This window comes from Copadichromis virginalis, linkage group LG17 (genome assembly GCF_057382275.1).
Source record: "Copadichromis virginalis isolate Kocher_CV1m ecotype Utaka linkage group LG17, C_Virginalis_male_GT1.1, whole genome shotgun sequence".
NCBI lineage: Eukaryota > Metazoa > Chordata > Actinopteri > Cichliformes > Cichlidae > Copadichromis > Copadichromis virginalis.
In genome coordinates, this window is record NC_140634.1 from 34,585,830 (window position 1) to 34,599,832 (window position 14,003).

Below are 14,003 nucleotides of genomic sequence, written 5' to 3' on the forward strand. Positions count from 1 at the left end.
AGCTGGGCATCAAACAGCACACACCGCTTACATTAAGTAAGGAAGAAAAACAGCGAACAACAGGTTATCATCGCAATAATTTAATGGTAGTGCAGCGTTCAGTGGAATTCATGTTAAGACAGTAGCTTTCCAGTTTCTTTGGCAGCTCTCACCAAATCATCCTGGTGTAAAAAGCCCTTGCATTCACATTGTGAAATTGTACTTTAACATTTAAATACATTCAGTAAATGTACACCAACTGTATACCATGCAGAAGCTCTTGGATCTTTTAGTCATGCATTACAAATAAACTCATAGTACAAAATCCAATATGGACCCAAGAAACTTCTCAGTTGTGAGCAAGACACAACCCAAAATAAAAAACCACTGTATACAAACTCTGTGACATCACTTAACAACCAATCATGTGCCAATTTATGTGCACATACCATGCAGCGGTAGTATGACATCAAAAACTGAACGAAGCATTAGCTGCTTTAGTCCAGCAGGAATAAGAGTGGAATCTTAATAATCACCTGCATAGAGACATTTTTTTCTTTAAAGGCAGAATTTGCTTTAAAAACCTTGAGTGCAACAGCAACTCAGTGGAAAACAACACTTTTAAGTGTAAGGTAGCAACACTGGTGTACTGAAACTGAGCTCATGTCAAATATTTGCCCAGCTAATCTTCCTCTGACTATCCACCATCAATGCAGTAATATTGACTTTTTAAAGAATTTTTAATAAAGACTTTGTGGGAGTGATGCAGGAGCACAAAAACATTATCACTGGGGCTCCATGCATCTGAGCCCTTTAAATAAAGAAATAATAAAGGAAGCTTTGAGTAGCAGAGCTACTCTGTAGAGATGAGGTGGACGATCATTTGTATGATGCTGGAGCCACGGGGGCAGCTGCACAGGTCCATGCTCGGGTTTTTGATTTTATCCTCCAGAAGCAGGTCCAGCTCCCAGCGCAGCTCCTTCAAAAGCTCAGCCACCTGGATATAGTCACACAAGCACATGTAGTAACATATATGTTAACTTATATGTTGTAGTTGTTCAGTTGTCGTGCTTGCACTCTCCATAAAACTTGTTAAACCTTTAAAGCATATAAACTCTACACAGCTTGTACGCCCGTTGCAATACTAAGATCTGAGCCAGCTATAACTCTTTGATCATGTGATCAAAAAAAAAAAAAAAATCAGATTCTCTGACCTCGTGTGAAGCAGCAGCAAATCGGATCCACCCATCATCCAGGGAGATGACAAACTCCCTTCTGTGCAGCTCCACGTTGACCTGTCCGCATCCAAACAGCACCAGCGGGTAAACAGACACCATGCTGCAGTCCCTGATGAAAACGCGACTCGTTTTCACCTTCTCATGGTAAACCAGGTACGGGCTGTCGTAGTGGCGAACCTGGTGCATAAAGAACAGAAAGGTGAGGCTTATTTCTCCTACAAGTTGTTTAGTTTGGAGCGTATCTTTTTTTCCCCCCCTAACCTCACCGTGTAGTTGACGGATGATGGATGCACGTGGACGTAACCGTCGTTCTTGGTCACAAAGCGGAGCTCGTTGGCTTTGGGTTGCATCTTCATCACTCCCGTGCCCGTCTTCTTATAAGTCCCTTGAGGAGCTCGTACCTGCAGGACATCAAGTGTGAATGTTTCATACTTCTGTTTGGCTTTCTGTTCTTTACTTGTATGACAAAGAGGGGGACTATGCCCACCTGGACCACGTTAGGATAGAGGGCAGCACACAGCATGGCGGACATCAGCCGGATGTTACTGGAATTTAGGTTTGCCTGAGATGCAAAATATTAGAATTTTTGAATTATTTTCTCCAAGATGAACCCTTGAATCACTGATTCAGTGATTTGTATGTGTCACCTCAGGGCCAGTAGCTTCCATGACCCCGTCTGTACCCTTGTAAGACATTTGCTCAATAATCCTGGCCTTCAGTCCCTCCTTGATGAAGCCAATGTCAGACAACAGCTCAGCAAACTGCCTCTTCAGACTGGCGATCTCCTGCCAAAGGTCACAATTCACCATTTCAAATATTATTCATATAAAACACACTGCTCGGGCCATTTGAAATTAAATCTGAATACATTGGAAGAACTTCATAAGCTTTAGCACTGCTTTAGATTTATATTCAAACAGAGAAGATCAGAATTATACTGTAGAGCAAGTGAGTTTATTGATTCTGGACAAGTGATTAAGTGCTTCTGGACACCACTGCCTCACCTGTAAACCCCGCCATGACAGGAAGTTCTCCCTGCAGTAGAGGAAGCTGGCACGGTGGCCATTCCTTGCTGCGGAGCACCATCCCTGCATAAAAAAAAAGAAAGTTTTTATATTATCTGTATGTATTTCAACATCTTTGAATTATCTTATCACAATAAGCGAACGCAGTAGGGACCTTGTATGCCTGCAACAAAGCTAGATGGTCACTTTTAGCCACTGCAAACTCCACTTTCTTTTTATTTGCTTCCTCTCGCTTATCCCATGGAGACACCTGGAAGCAGACCAGATTTTCATTTCCATAAAATTAGACACTTGCATTACAAATATACATAATAAACAAATAAATGTCATTATGTAACCTCCTATCTGTTAAAAACCAACAGAAAAGATGAAGCAGCTCATTACTGCGCTGTGTACTATACTTGTAATTGTTAATGAGCCTAAAATCAGGGGCATGCTGCAGATGAACTGCACATAGCGTCTCTCAACAGAAACTAGCGCCTTCTTACAAATGGGGATTTGAAGGCCAGACTTGCAGCAATGGTGAGTGCTGGGTCAAGGCAGCGGAAGATGGCGCCGAACAGCATGAGCTTTCCGATGCGCACGTCGACAGGCAGGCAGGCCAGGTGGTAGCCCAGCGGGGTCAGCTTCTCATCTGTGGTCAGAGCTCCCAGGTCCTGAAGGCGCTGCTTGGCAGCGTCCAAGCTTCCCACTGACGGGGGCTCGATGAGCCGAGAGAAGACTGACTCCAGCGGCTGCTCCGCGAACACATCCAGGATCTTGATTCTGTTACAGAAAGGTCAGTGTTGTGAACAACCGTTTTGGAATTTCTCCAAATCAAATGCCATTTGCATTTTATAGTCAGAGTTATGTGGGAAAAACAGACGGCTCTACCGGAGACAGAGCTGCTCTAGTGGCACTCTCTGGATCTCAGGCAGCTGCTGCTCAGCCAGCTGGTGTTTAAAGCAGTGGCTGGTGAAGAGGTGGAAGCAGACCCCCGAGGCCACACGACCTGCTCGACCCCTTCTCTGCAGCGCGTTAGCTTGAGAAATCCACGTGTCCTCCAGGCTCTCCATGCTTTTAGATGAATCGTACCTGAAAGAAAAAAAATATATATATATATATCAAGGGAGACTTAGAGATTTGTGGATTTGAGCATATATCAGTGCATCTTCATGTATCACAAAACCATTTTAATATGATTGCATGGGCCTTTTAAAAAAACAAGAAGTATAATTCACACAGTGTTGGGAGTAACGGAATACATGTACCGCCGTTGTCTAAGGAGCTTGGAAAGAAAAGCGTCTGGACTTCTTTGAGTTGCTTGAAGACGTTTCACCTCTCATCCGAGAAGCTTCTTCAGTTCTAAGGGTCAAGGGTGGAGAGTCCCAGATTTAAAACCCAGTGGGAGTTTCCCCCCAAAGAGGGACAAGGGACCCCCGATGATCCTCTACCTAATCACATGAGCTTTTCTTTCCAAGCTCCTTAGACTACGATGACCTGGATGACTGAGAACCGTCACAGACATGTACCGCCGTTACGTATTTAAAATACAAAATATGAGTAACTGTATTGCGTTACAGTTACCGTTTAAAAAGGTGGTATTGAGAATACAGTTACTTTGTTGAAATAAATGGATTACACCGTGGTTTTTTCCTGTTTCATATGTTAGGCTATGCCCTCTCTATTTTTGGTAATTCCACACCGGTGGAAATGCAAACAAAACATGCATTAAGATGACGTGAAGAAATATTTTTTTAAATTCTCTAACATGAATGCAATAGGCAGAGTGTTACAGGCATAGCCCTAAACAATGTAGCATCATGGGCAGTGTAGTCCGTGCTGCAGGGAAAATGGACTGCCATACCCGTTATGTGTCTGTGAGCGAGAGGGATGGAGAAAAAGGAGAGTGGAAAAGTACGAGTTATCACCGAGCCGAAAGCTGGAAGCATGTAAATATAATAATAACCACTGCAGCCAAAAGGAGTGCCTGACGAGCCCAGTTGTAAGTTAACTATTAAGACTCGACTGTACACTGTTCTGTTTTCCTCCGAAACAATAAGTTCCTTTGGAGCAGCCTTTCAACGCCTCTCTCTGTCTCTCGCTAGCAAAGTTGACCCAGACAACAAAGTAAAGATGGTTTTCGGCTACGAGCCCGACATGAACCTGATGTATTTGCCAGAGGTCCCTTTACTACGGTTCAGAGCCACGGACCTGTTTTATATACGCGCGGAATAGTTTACTATACGAGATCGCTGCAAAAACTGCAGCCTGACCTAATGTCCACCCTACTGTTACTCATTTTATATTAAGATTTAAAAATCTGGTCGGTATTGGTATGGCGAGTAACCTTCAGTAATAGTAATAAATCACATTCATGTAGTTGTAAAAAAGCATAATAATATATTAAGTAATCCAAAGTATTCAGAAGACGTTACTCTCATTGAGTAACATAACAGAATACGTTACAAAATACATTTTGGGGCATGTATTCTGTAATCTGTAGTGGAATACATTTTAAAAGTAACCTTCCCAACACTGAATTCACAACCCGAAACTGTCAAAAATGAGAATTTAGGGCTAGCATAATAGAAGGTTACCTTTTCTCCTTCATTTTTCCGGAGTCGATGACATAAACCACGTCGTCGATGGTTACTGAAGTCTCAGCAATGTTGGTGGAGATGATGATCTTTGTGACACCATCTGGAGGCCGGCTAAAAACTGCTTGCTGCTCCTCATTGGACAATGTTGAGTGAAGGGGGTACACCACGCACCTGATGGGCATGACCAAAAGTTACAGTTAATGTGTTTCAGTCAAAAGTTTTCACACAAACAAACAAAAAAAAACTGGTTCAGCTTTTAGCTTCATTTTATACACATACAATTGCAAACCAAGTGTTGCCATAAAACACACACAGACCTGGACGCGCCCCTGTTGTTGAACATTCTATTGGACTGAAGCTGCTCATAGAGCATCTTGATCTCAGCGAGGCCTGGCAAAAACACCAGCACTGCACCTGCAGACACAAAGCAACATAACCAGTGTTCAGCTTCACAGCTGTCCCCAATCCAGATCAGTACATCAGAGACTTACTGGCCACCTGTATATGGCAATGTTAACTGGACTGGCTCTTAGATAGAACAGAAAAGCGTTATATGAACACTCAAAGCGCTTTACACAACTTGTTCATTCAAACAAGTACTTTTTCTAAGCATATCTAACATTCACACATGCATTCATCGGAGAGCAACATAGAGTTAGTCTTGCCCAAGGATATTCGGCATGCAGACTGGAGCAGGACCGCCAACCTTCCAGTTGGCATGTGACCTGCTCTACCACCTGAGATTGCTTTGCTGTCAGTGTTGTTTTCTTACCAGGTGGGTAGTTGTGCTTTCCTTCTACTATCCACTCCAGCAGGCTTTCCACCAGGTCCATATTGATCTTGTCCAGGTCCATTGTGGCGATGGTTTTGAGCACAGACTTCTTAGTATCTGCATCAGCAACGCAAAATTTTAGATGTATGCCCTGATTGGCACTGGCAGCTTATCTGATTAAAACCTAAATATATTTTCATTTCACCTTTGTATCTGATGGTGAGATCCTGCAGGCTGAGCTGTTGGTCTGGGACCGAGTCTTTGACAAAGTCTTTATTACAGAAAGACATGAAGTTCCAGACATCTTCACTCAAATCATCTACCACGCAACTCAGGTCCCCTCTGCTTCGGGCACCCATGGTTGACTGATTCTGTTTTCCTGAGCGCATGTAAGGGCTACCATCCTCAATGACATAGCTGGAAAAAAACAGCACAATACACAAACCGTTGTGTTACTACGCAAATTGTAAAGACAGTCTACGGTTTACTTAAATGTTTTAAAATGTATTTACCGAGTATTAGCAATGGCATCTTCAAGAAAAAACTGGTCAACAGGAAAGGTGCGCCCTGGAGCAACACACATTATTAGAATGAAGAGGGGAATGCATAGAATGAGGTGTAAGAATAGAATTAGTCAGTTCTGCTAATAGATTACCTGGTATGTGGATAGTAGGACAGTTATAGAAATAGTCAGAAAAGAGGTTTGCATTAAGAGTGGCACTCATGAGGATAATCTTCAAGTCAGGCCTTTGCACCATCAAGTCTTTGAGCACCAGAAGCAGAAAGTCACTGAAAATAACAAATTAAGAGACAAGAAACAAAGAAGCAGCTTAAAATTTTTTTTTCCAGGTTCATTTTTCCACATGTTACAATACAAGTGCCATTAAGCTGAAGTATTTCTGTCTCACCTCTCCTCTGTTCGCTCGTGCACCTCATCCACGATGACATGCGTGACTCCTCTGAGGTCTGCCTCACCCTCCAGTCTCCTCAGCAACACCCCTGTGGTGCAGTATAGCAGCCTGGTGACTGAAGTCTGATAAAAGGAGCAGTCAGTGTTGGAAGAGTATATAGTATTAATATAAAAAAAAAAAAACAGACAACCAGAATGCTGTATTGTAGATGTTTTTATATCTGTATCTGTACCCTGACACTCTCCAGGCGGATCTGGTAGCCCACAGAGTTCCCCAGACACTCTGCGCGCTCCTGTGCCACTCTCTGAGCCACTGACATGGCAGAAATGCGGCGAGGCTGCGTGCAGATGATGTTGGCCACCTGCTCCGCGGGGCCACTCAAAGAGGCATCTAGAATGAACTGAGGAACCTGAGTGGTCTTACCACACCTGCAGAAAAGTCACATTAATTAAAAAACAAAACAAAAAAAAACACATGAAACACAGTCATGTTTAGGAACAGGCAATAATCACAGGCATGTTTAGCATCTTTTTTGTGAAGGTGAATTTTTATACTTCTTTCAAACTCGAGTCCTCTTTTATATTAAGCTTACACTGGACTTTGGTATAGGCCATCTGTTCAGCCACAGCAGGTTTCTGTCTAAGTTTATATATGATTTTTATATTATATGATGATCAAATTGAACCATTTATCCTTAACCATTTTCATACAAAACCCAGACTACAAAAGAATGAGAGTTTAGAACAATGTGAAACCTGAGCTTTTGGTTCATTGAGATTACCTATGTACATACACTGATCTCTCCAAAAGTTGATTCTGTTCATCTGGACGTAGCGTTTTGTGGGAGAAACGTTTCATCACTCATCCAAGTGACTTCTTCAGTCTCAGCTGACTGCAGGTTTTCCCAAATCTTATAAACAGTAAATTTGCATAATAACTGAAACCAGCCCATTGAAGGAACAATGGGCTGGGAGGTCAGTTCCTTAATCATAATTATGCAAATTCTCATGACCATTTCTCATGACCAAATTCTCAACAACCACTGACCAAAACCCACTGATCAATGGCCATGAGTACCATTCACAGAGAGTTGGGGAATGGCTGCAATCACAGCATTGTAAGATGGCGAAAGATGTACCCTTAGGTCCCCTCCTCGATTCAGAGATGGTTTTTCCCTTTTCACGTAAATGGCCTCCTTGACTCCGCGCTCAAACCAGCGTTCCTCTCTGTCCTAAGGGTACATCTTTCGAGACGATACACTGATCTCATTATTTAAAACTTCAAATAATTATAACAATATAACAGCAGATATGACAAAAAGTAAGGAAAGCCATAGTAGATCTCATTTATAAACTTTCAATTTTAATATATCTGATGTAAATGTTTTTAATTCCATACAAGCTAAAACCCTTCATATATCCATACATCACATTTGACTTGCTATTGGTTGGGGAAAAAAGGCTGAAAGGGTGGATCAGTATCATTAAAATATATTTTTTCTTTAATTTATAAGTCACGGTAAAACTCTGGGACCTACCCAGTCATGCCACTGATCACCAGCACCTGACACTGGTCCAGTACATCTAGGATGTGCTCTTTCTCTTGCCAAGCTGGAAGATTCTTCCTCTGTTCAAGCATAGAACTGTAGCGTCTGGAGGACTGGTTTGACAGAGGAACCAAAGGAAATCGGAAACAGATTACAAAGGATGCATCATACTGAGAAGGATTTGGAGGAAGAAAAACCAAAAAAAATATACACATTTTTTTCCTAAGACCCACCTGTTTCCTACTGAACTCTTTGCACAGCTTGCTGTTTTCTAGCAGCAGATTGCCCATCGTATTGTGCTTTTTCACCATGTTCCTCTTTAGCTTGACGTAACTGTCGTTCTTAACTGGAACTGCGTGGTCCCTCTCATCCTCGTCTTTCTCATCCAGCTCTTCTGCATCCACTGTCCGTTTTACTAAAAAGTGAGCAGAATTAAATACAGCTCTCTATTGTATAAAGAAACGACAGAAAATATATAGCAAAAATGTACATTTCTATCCGACTTACTATCTGTGGTCCTTGGGTTGCTAGATGCAGCAGCACTCCCGCTGTTTGCATGGTTACTACTGCTGGTGATGGCATTCATGCTCTCCTCAGAAGCTTTGCTCCTTACAGTTTTACTCTTTGCTATGGCAAGAAAGGGTGGAGGAACAGCAATCACAGGAGGTGGGGTGCTGTATTTGTGATGCCGTATGGACAATAGTTCTTTCATGGTATTTTCATCCTCACACAAGGTTATCAGGGTGTAAACAACAGGCTGGTTGCTTTCTGCTGCAGACAATGCCTCTCCAAGTAATCTCTCAGTCACATGGAGCCTCCCCGCAGCGCAGAGAGACTCATCATTGGTACTGAAGGCAACTATTGGTGCTTGAAAAGGGTAACGGTTCCCTTTGGGGAAACGAACTTCCAGCTCATACTCAGGAGGAGAATAGCTGCTGACACCAGGCTGGCCTGGGCCTTTCAGGTCCGAGGAACCAGCCTCAGACATGTCTTTTTTGGGAAATTCATGTTTGAACCAACATTTGTTTCCATAGCGGCAGCCTTGACCTTTCATGTAGAATTTGCAGATGTCACCGATGTTTGGAGCTCCTCCACCTACCACTCCTCCTTTCTTAACAGGAGATCGTGAGAGGAACGACAGGTCCAGGGTTACTGTCCATACAGCATTGGCAATGCGCTCACTGAAGCGATCGCCATAAATAGCAGCTAGAGCCAAGGCCTCCTCCTGCTTTTGGTTTACACACTCATCCAAAGGCACCTCATCAAGTCCATCAGGGGAAACTGCTTTCTGACCATAGCGCTCAGTGAAAATCTGTTGGAGGAGCTGTTCCAAAGTTGCCCCAAACTCTCCTCCACCAGCTTCCAGCGCCTGTTTGCTGCGCTCCCTGTCAAAACCATATCTACACAGAGGAAATTATGAGAAAGCAATGGGTTAGAAGCTAATTATATTTACACACAAAAGCACCGATTCAGAACATCTGATTTAGCTCATAGGTAAGGTTCTGGAAATAAAACAAAATTTGAAATCACCTGCAGAGCTTTCCTATGGCAAATAAGGAGATAACAGGTTCAGGGCTGGGCTGTTCATCCTCATATTCTAGGTCAAATGTTGGGCTCTCTGCTTTCTGCAGAGGCTCATCATTTGTGGCCCAAAACTGGCCTTCCTCACGGTAATCCAATTCATCAAATTCCTCTTCTTCCTCCTCATCTAGCCCGGAATAATCTGAACCAGAATCACTAAGGAACAAACAGAGGGTTGCATGAGTTTATTTCCTAGCTTTCTAATTGTTCTTTTCAAACAAGTGCGTATGTACTTACTCATACAGTTCATCAGAGTCCTGTGTCTGTAAAATCCTCAGCAACTCCTTGAGTTGTTCCTGGTTCGCATTAGTCATGAAGATCTTCTGCAACGGCATACTGCTCACCTCTGGTCTGATGCATTCACTGACCTTTGAGTGCATCCTGGTACTCGTCAAGGACCTTGGCAGAGCCTTGCTACTACTTTTCCCATTTCGGTCTCGATCTCTAGCTTTCTTTCCTCCTCGACCACCATCCCCGCCACCAGCATGGGCGCCACCACCTCGTCCTTTATTTGATCTGCAGACAGAATGAGACACGAGGCAAAATGATAGGAAATCAACTGAAGCCGAGCACACAAACCTAAATATTTCTTCAATATAAATTAACACCTGCTGAAATAAGAGGGTCCAAAATCAAGGTTGAAATCATCCCCGTCATCCCAGAGCCTGGTTCCTCCTTTCCGATTTCCTCCTCCTCCTCCTCCTCCTCTTTGTTTATTAAATCTTCCACCTCCTCTGTTGGGCTTCCCACCTCTTCTCCTTGCGTTCATTTCTCTACCAAAGGACACACGAACAGTTTCATTACATAAACACCAGTACAAATACAAAATTGACTATTACAAAGAAAAAAAAATCACTGCTGTCAGAATATACTTACACTCAATCAGTGTTCAATCAGTGTCCAATCATAGCAGAAAACAATCTGCGAAAAGAGACATTAAAAAGCATGGTCTGAATAAATTTTTCCAACCCTGGGAGTATACCCCCCAAAAAAAACCTAGATGAGGGAGAGAGAGCTACTGGTTGCGGACCCGGGAAGAGCAGGCAGCTACTACTGTCCACCCTCTGCAGAGCACAGTCACACATCGCTGTGGGCTGGCTGGCACTTCAATTCAAGTGCGAGCAATGAGATGGTGGCTGACACACAGCGCTGGTGGCTACAATTATGCAATCAAACTTAACATGCAGACTAACAACCCAGTCAGGGCGATGACCGACCGATGACCCCACGGCTAGGTGGCTGGCTACAGGCAAAGTACAAAAGACCAGAACATATAAGGAATAATGTGGAAGTAAGGTGCTGCACGTTAATCATCTTCAAGTATAAGGAGTCGGCTAGCTAACGAGCTAACAGCTAGCAAGCACACTCATCACTTTTAATGTAACAGTAAGCTAACTGAAAAAAGCCTCCCGGCAAGGCAAGTCAGTGAATCTAAATGCTTTAAAAATGTCAAAAAGTATAGAGCCGTGTTATAATCGGTAAAGTGCGCAATAAACTGAAAAACGAAACTTTAATAACAATTGCGAACAAACCTGAACCAGCTGCTCTGACCACCGGTAGCCTGCATCTCTTCTATTGGCCCAAACTCTTGAGTTCAACGTTTCTTTTCCGGTTTACGTTCGCGCTTAGAAAAAAAAACACAATAAAAAGTTAGCAAACAGTATCTCTCGGTCACTCGACAAGGTTAAAGTCGAAGGTTTTAGCGGCGGTAAGCCTTTCTTCTTGTTATTTAAAAACGGTAGTTTAATAAAACGCATTTAGAGCGTCGCACAAGCCATTAAAGATATTACTTTGCACCAATTCCGTAACTATGGTAACAAGGGCTAGCCTCTAGCTGCCTTTAAAACACAGGACCCCCGGCTTACTGGCAGCATTAGCTCCATTTAAGGGCAAGTAAAAGTGAACAGTTACAGTGCGGTTGTAACTTGTGTCATAGTCACAACTTTCTAATCAGCTGTCTGACTTTTCACATTGAAGAAGTTGGCCAGAACACAGCATTTGCTCTCGGCTCTGACAACCATCTGCCAGCTGGGGGAAGCTGTCACGGATGTCTGGTAGAGTGTGATTGTGAAGATATGAGTTCTAACACCTAGTCTGCGCACACTCACACACACACACACAAACCCTGTTCTGATTCGGTGTGATTTTCACTTTCAGATAAGAAAGGAAGCGATTCTTTGAACACTGATGGTAAATATCCTCTTCGCGCCACAGTTTGCGCATTCTTGTGACAGCGTGAATAAATGTGTATTTGTTTACAGGGGGTGGACCTCTAAAAGTCTCCTACATTTTTCCAAACGGAGACAGATATGGTAAGTTATAGCTGGCTGATGATCCAGCTTTACACGTGAAACATTTCCACGTGTAAAAATCTTGGGAAGAAGAGACCTAATTCTTGGTTAAAGCAATACACAATGCCTCAATGTGACTGCTCAGATGAAATTTAAGTCTATGCTAATTATGTATGAACCTCTGTTCTCCACAGAGGGAGAGTGCAGCAGGTCTGCATATGGAGCACTGGTGAGGAGCGGTGCTGGTAAACACACCTCAGCAAGTGGCATCACATACACTGGAGAGTGGCATGAGGACAAAGTATGCAATTACTGCCTCAAACATCAGTTATTTTTACCATGTGGTTAAACAAACATAATCTCCCTCTCTGTCGCTCTCCCAGATGCATGGTAGAGGGACCATGCAGTATCCCTCTGGAGCACAATATGAAGGAGAATTCAAAGACAACATGTACAACGGCACAGGAACATACACCTTCCCAGATGGTTCTATGTGTAAAGGTCACTTTCATAATAACAGGTAAAAAAAAATGCCTTTTTAAAAATATTTTCTGGAAAAAAAATCAGATAAATATTAAAGACAACTATTATATGAGAGTTTTTATTTTAAAAGACACAAACATGTCATTTGGGAGTTTGCACAGGAGATGCAATTGACCAAACAAGAAATCCCAGACAAACCTAGTACAGTTCTTAAAGCACCTGACGATCAGATGAGATTTAAAGTTACATTGCTTAGTATGGGGACGATTCAAATGCAGGATGTGGGAACAAACAAAAAATCCTAAATTCAAACTGGATTCTTCTAATCTTATGATTATACAGTCCAACCTGGGAACCAAAATATAGCCAACGCAAAGATATGACAATGACAAGGTTGAAAAACAGGTCAGTATATATGCACAAGTGATCGACTGAGGATGAGAAACAGGTGGGGAACCAAGCACAGGTGAAAGTAATCAAGCAAAGACAACCACAACCAGAGAAGCAGGCGCGAATGAAAGAGTGAAACCTGACATATTAGGAAACCAACTATCAAAGTAAAGCAGGAAATAGCTAAAGGACAAATTATAAACACTGAAATAATAAGACTTAACACTAAAACATGATAATAAGTAGAAGGTGCTACTACATAGACAAAACAGTGGGGAAGTCAGGGAAACACTAGGAAGACTTGAATAACAGTAAAATCAAAGCAGGAACCAAAAGAGGAATTTAAATGATCTCAGCTGGTGATATAAAAAAAAGCATAAATCAACCTGCTCTAAATCAATTTTACGCTGCAGCTTCTTGAACACAGAGTAGAACATTGATTAGTTACATCTTTATTTGCATATTTCCACATTCTTTATATTCTGTTCATGTGACAATTTCTGTGATTGGAGTGGTTTCTGCTCAATTAATCTTTTTTAGTCTTAAGAATAGTCAAGCATGAGGCAGAAAGTACCCGTTTTTTTCCCAGCTGGAGTTCTTAGGTTTGATTAAGCCAGCTAACACAAAGGAAACCTGGCTATGTTAAACTTCCTTCATAGGTCAAACCCCAGGACCCCGACATAATAAATTGAAAGAATATATGGTAACAACAACTGTTTGGATGAACTGTATCCAGACCAGACTGAAATTTATCTTTCCTTATTTTTATTTATTGTACGCGTTTAGCTACAATATTGTGTAACCCAGTAGTTGTTGTTTCGTTTGGTTCAAGCAGATGAAATTGAAGATTTTAGCTGTTTTTACTGGTGTGTTCCAGGTTGGAGGGAGATGGGGCCTTCATTAGCGCACAGGGACTGTTCTGGACGGGGGAGTTCCACGGCAAAGCAGCGCTTGGACTCAAATTGGAACACAATCTTTAGGCAAAACAAATACCACACTTTGGCACATATATCTATAACATTAAAATGTAACTGCATCAGACAACAAACTTCTTCTGTATTTTGTTTTTCATACAAGATCTTGTGCACATTTTCTTTCACTTCATATATTAGTGGGTGACAGTCGCTGGCATAAGTGAGTCAAGTATCTACAATACTGTGTCTTGACTCTTTGTGAGAGTGAAGGACAAGTGCAGGGTAATTTTA

The 14,003-nt window shown here is 42.3% G+C and overlaps 2 protein-coding genes across 2 annotated transcripts; one reads left to right on the forward strand and one right to left on the reverse strand.

Moving 5' to 3' along the window:
- Positions 1-64: 64 nt before the first annotated feature.
- Positions 65-11,225, reverse strand: dhx57 (DEAH (Asp-Glu-Ala-Asp/His) box polypeptide 57). The gene is made up of 24 exons (XM_085435828.1): positions 11,167-11,225; positions 10,243-10,407; positions 9,872-10,150; positions 9,584-9,790; positions 8,561-9,453; positions 8,287-8,468; positions 8,045-8,166; positions 6,740-6,935; positions 6,505-6,629; positions 6,252-6,385; positions 6,109-6,163; positions 5,802-6,013; positions 5,597-5,713; positions 5,142-5,238; positions 4,822-4,995; positions 3,116-3,316; positions 2,731-3,007; positions 2,397-2,492; positions 2,222-2,305; positions 1,865-2,002; positions 1,705-1,779; positions 1,484-1,618; positions 1,194-1,394; positions 65-976 (listed from the first exon to the last, which is right to left on the reverse strand). Exons 1-24 carry the CDS (start codon positions 11,199-11,201, stop codon positions 833-835), a joined length of 4,344 nt encoding a protein of 1,447 aa, XP_085291954.1. The 5' UTR covers positions 11,202-11,225; the 3' UTR covers positions 65-832.
- Positions 11,226-11,623: 398 nt separating this feature from the next.
- Positions 11,624-13,900, forward strand: morn2 (MORN repeat containing 2). The gene is made up of 6 exons (XM_085435835.1): positions 11,624-11,688; positions 11,792-11,824; positions 11,896-11,946; positions 12,120-12,226; positions 12,309-12,445; positions 13,676-13,900. Exons 1-6 carry the CDS (start codon positions 11,682-11,684, stop codon positions 13,776-13,778), a joined length of 438 nt encoding a protein of 145 aa, XP_085291961.1. The 5' UTR covers positions 11,624-11,681; the 3' UTR covers positions 13,779-13,900.
- Positions 13,901-14,003: the final 103 nt, after the last annotated feature.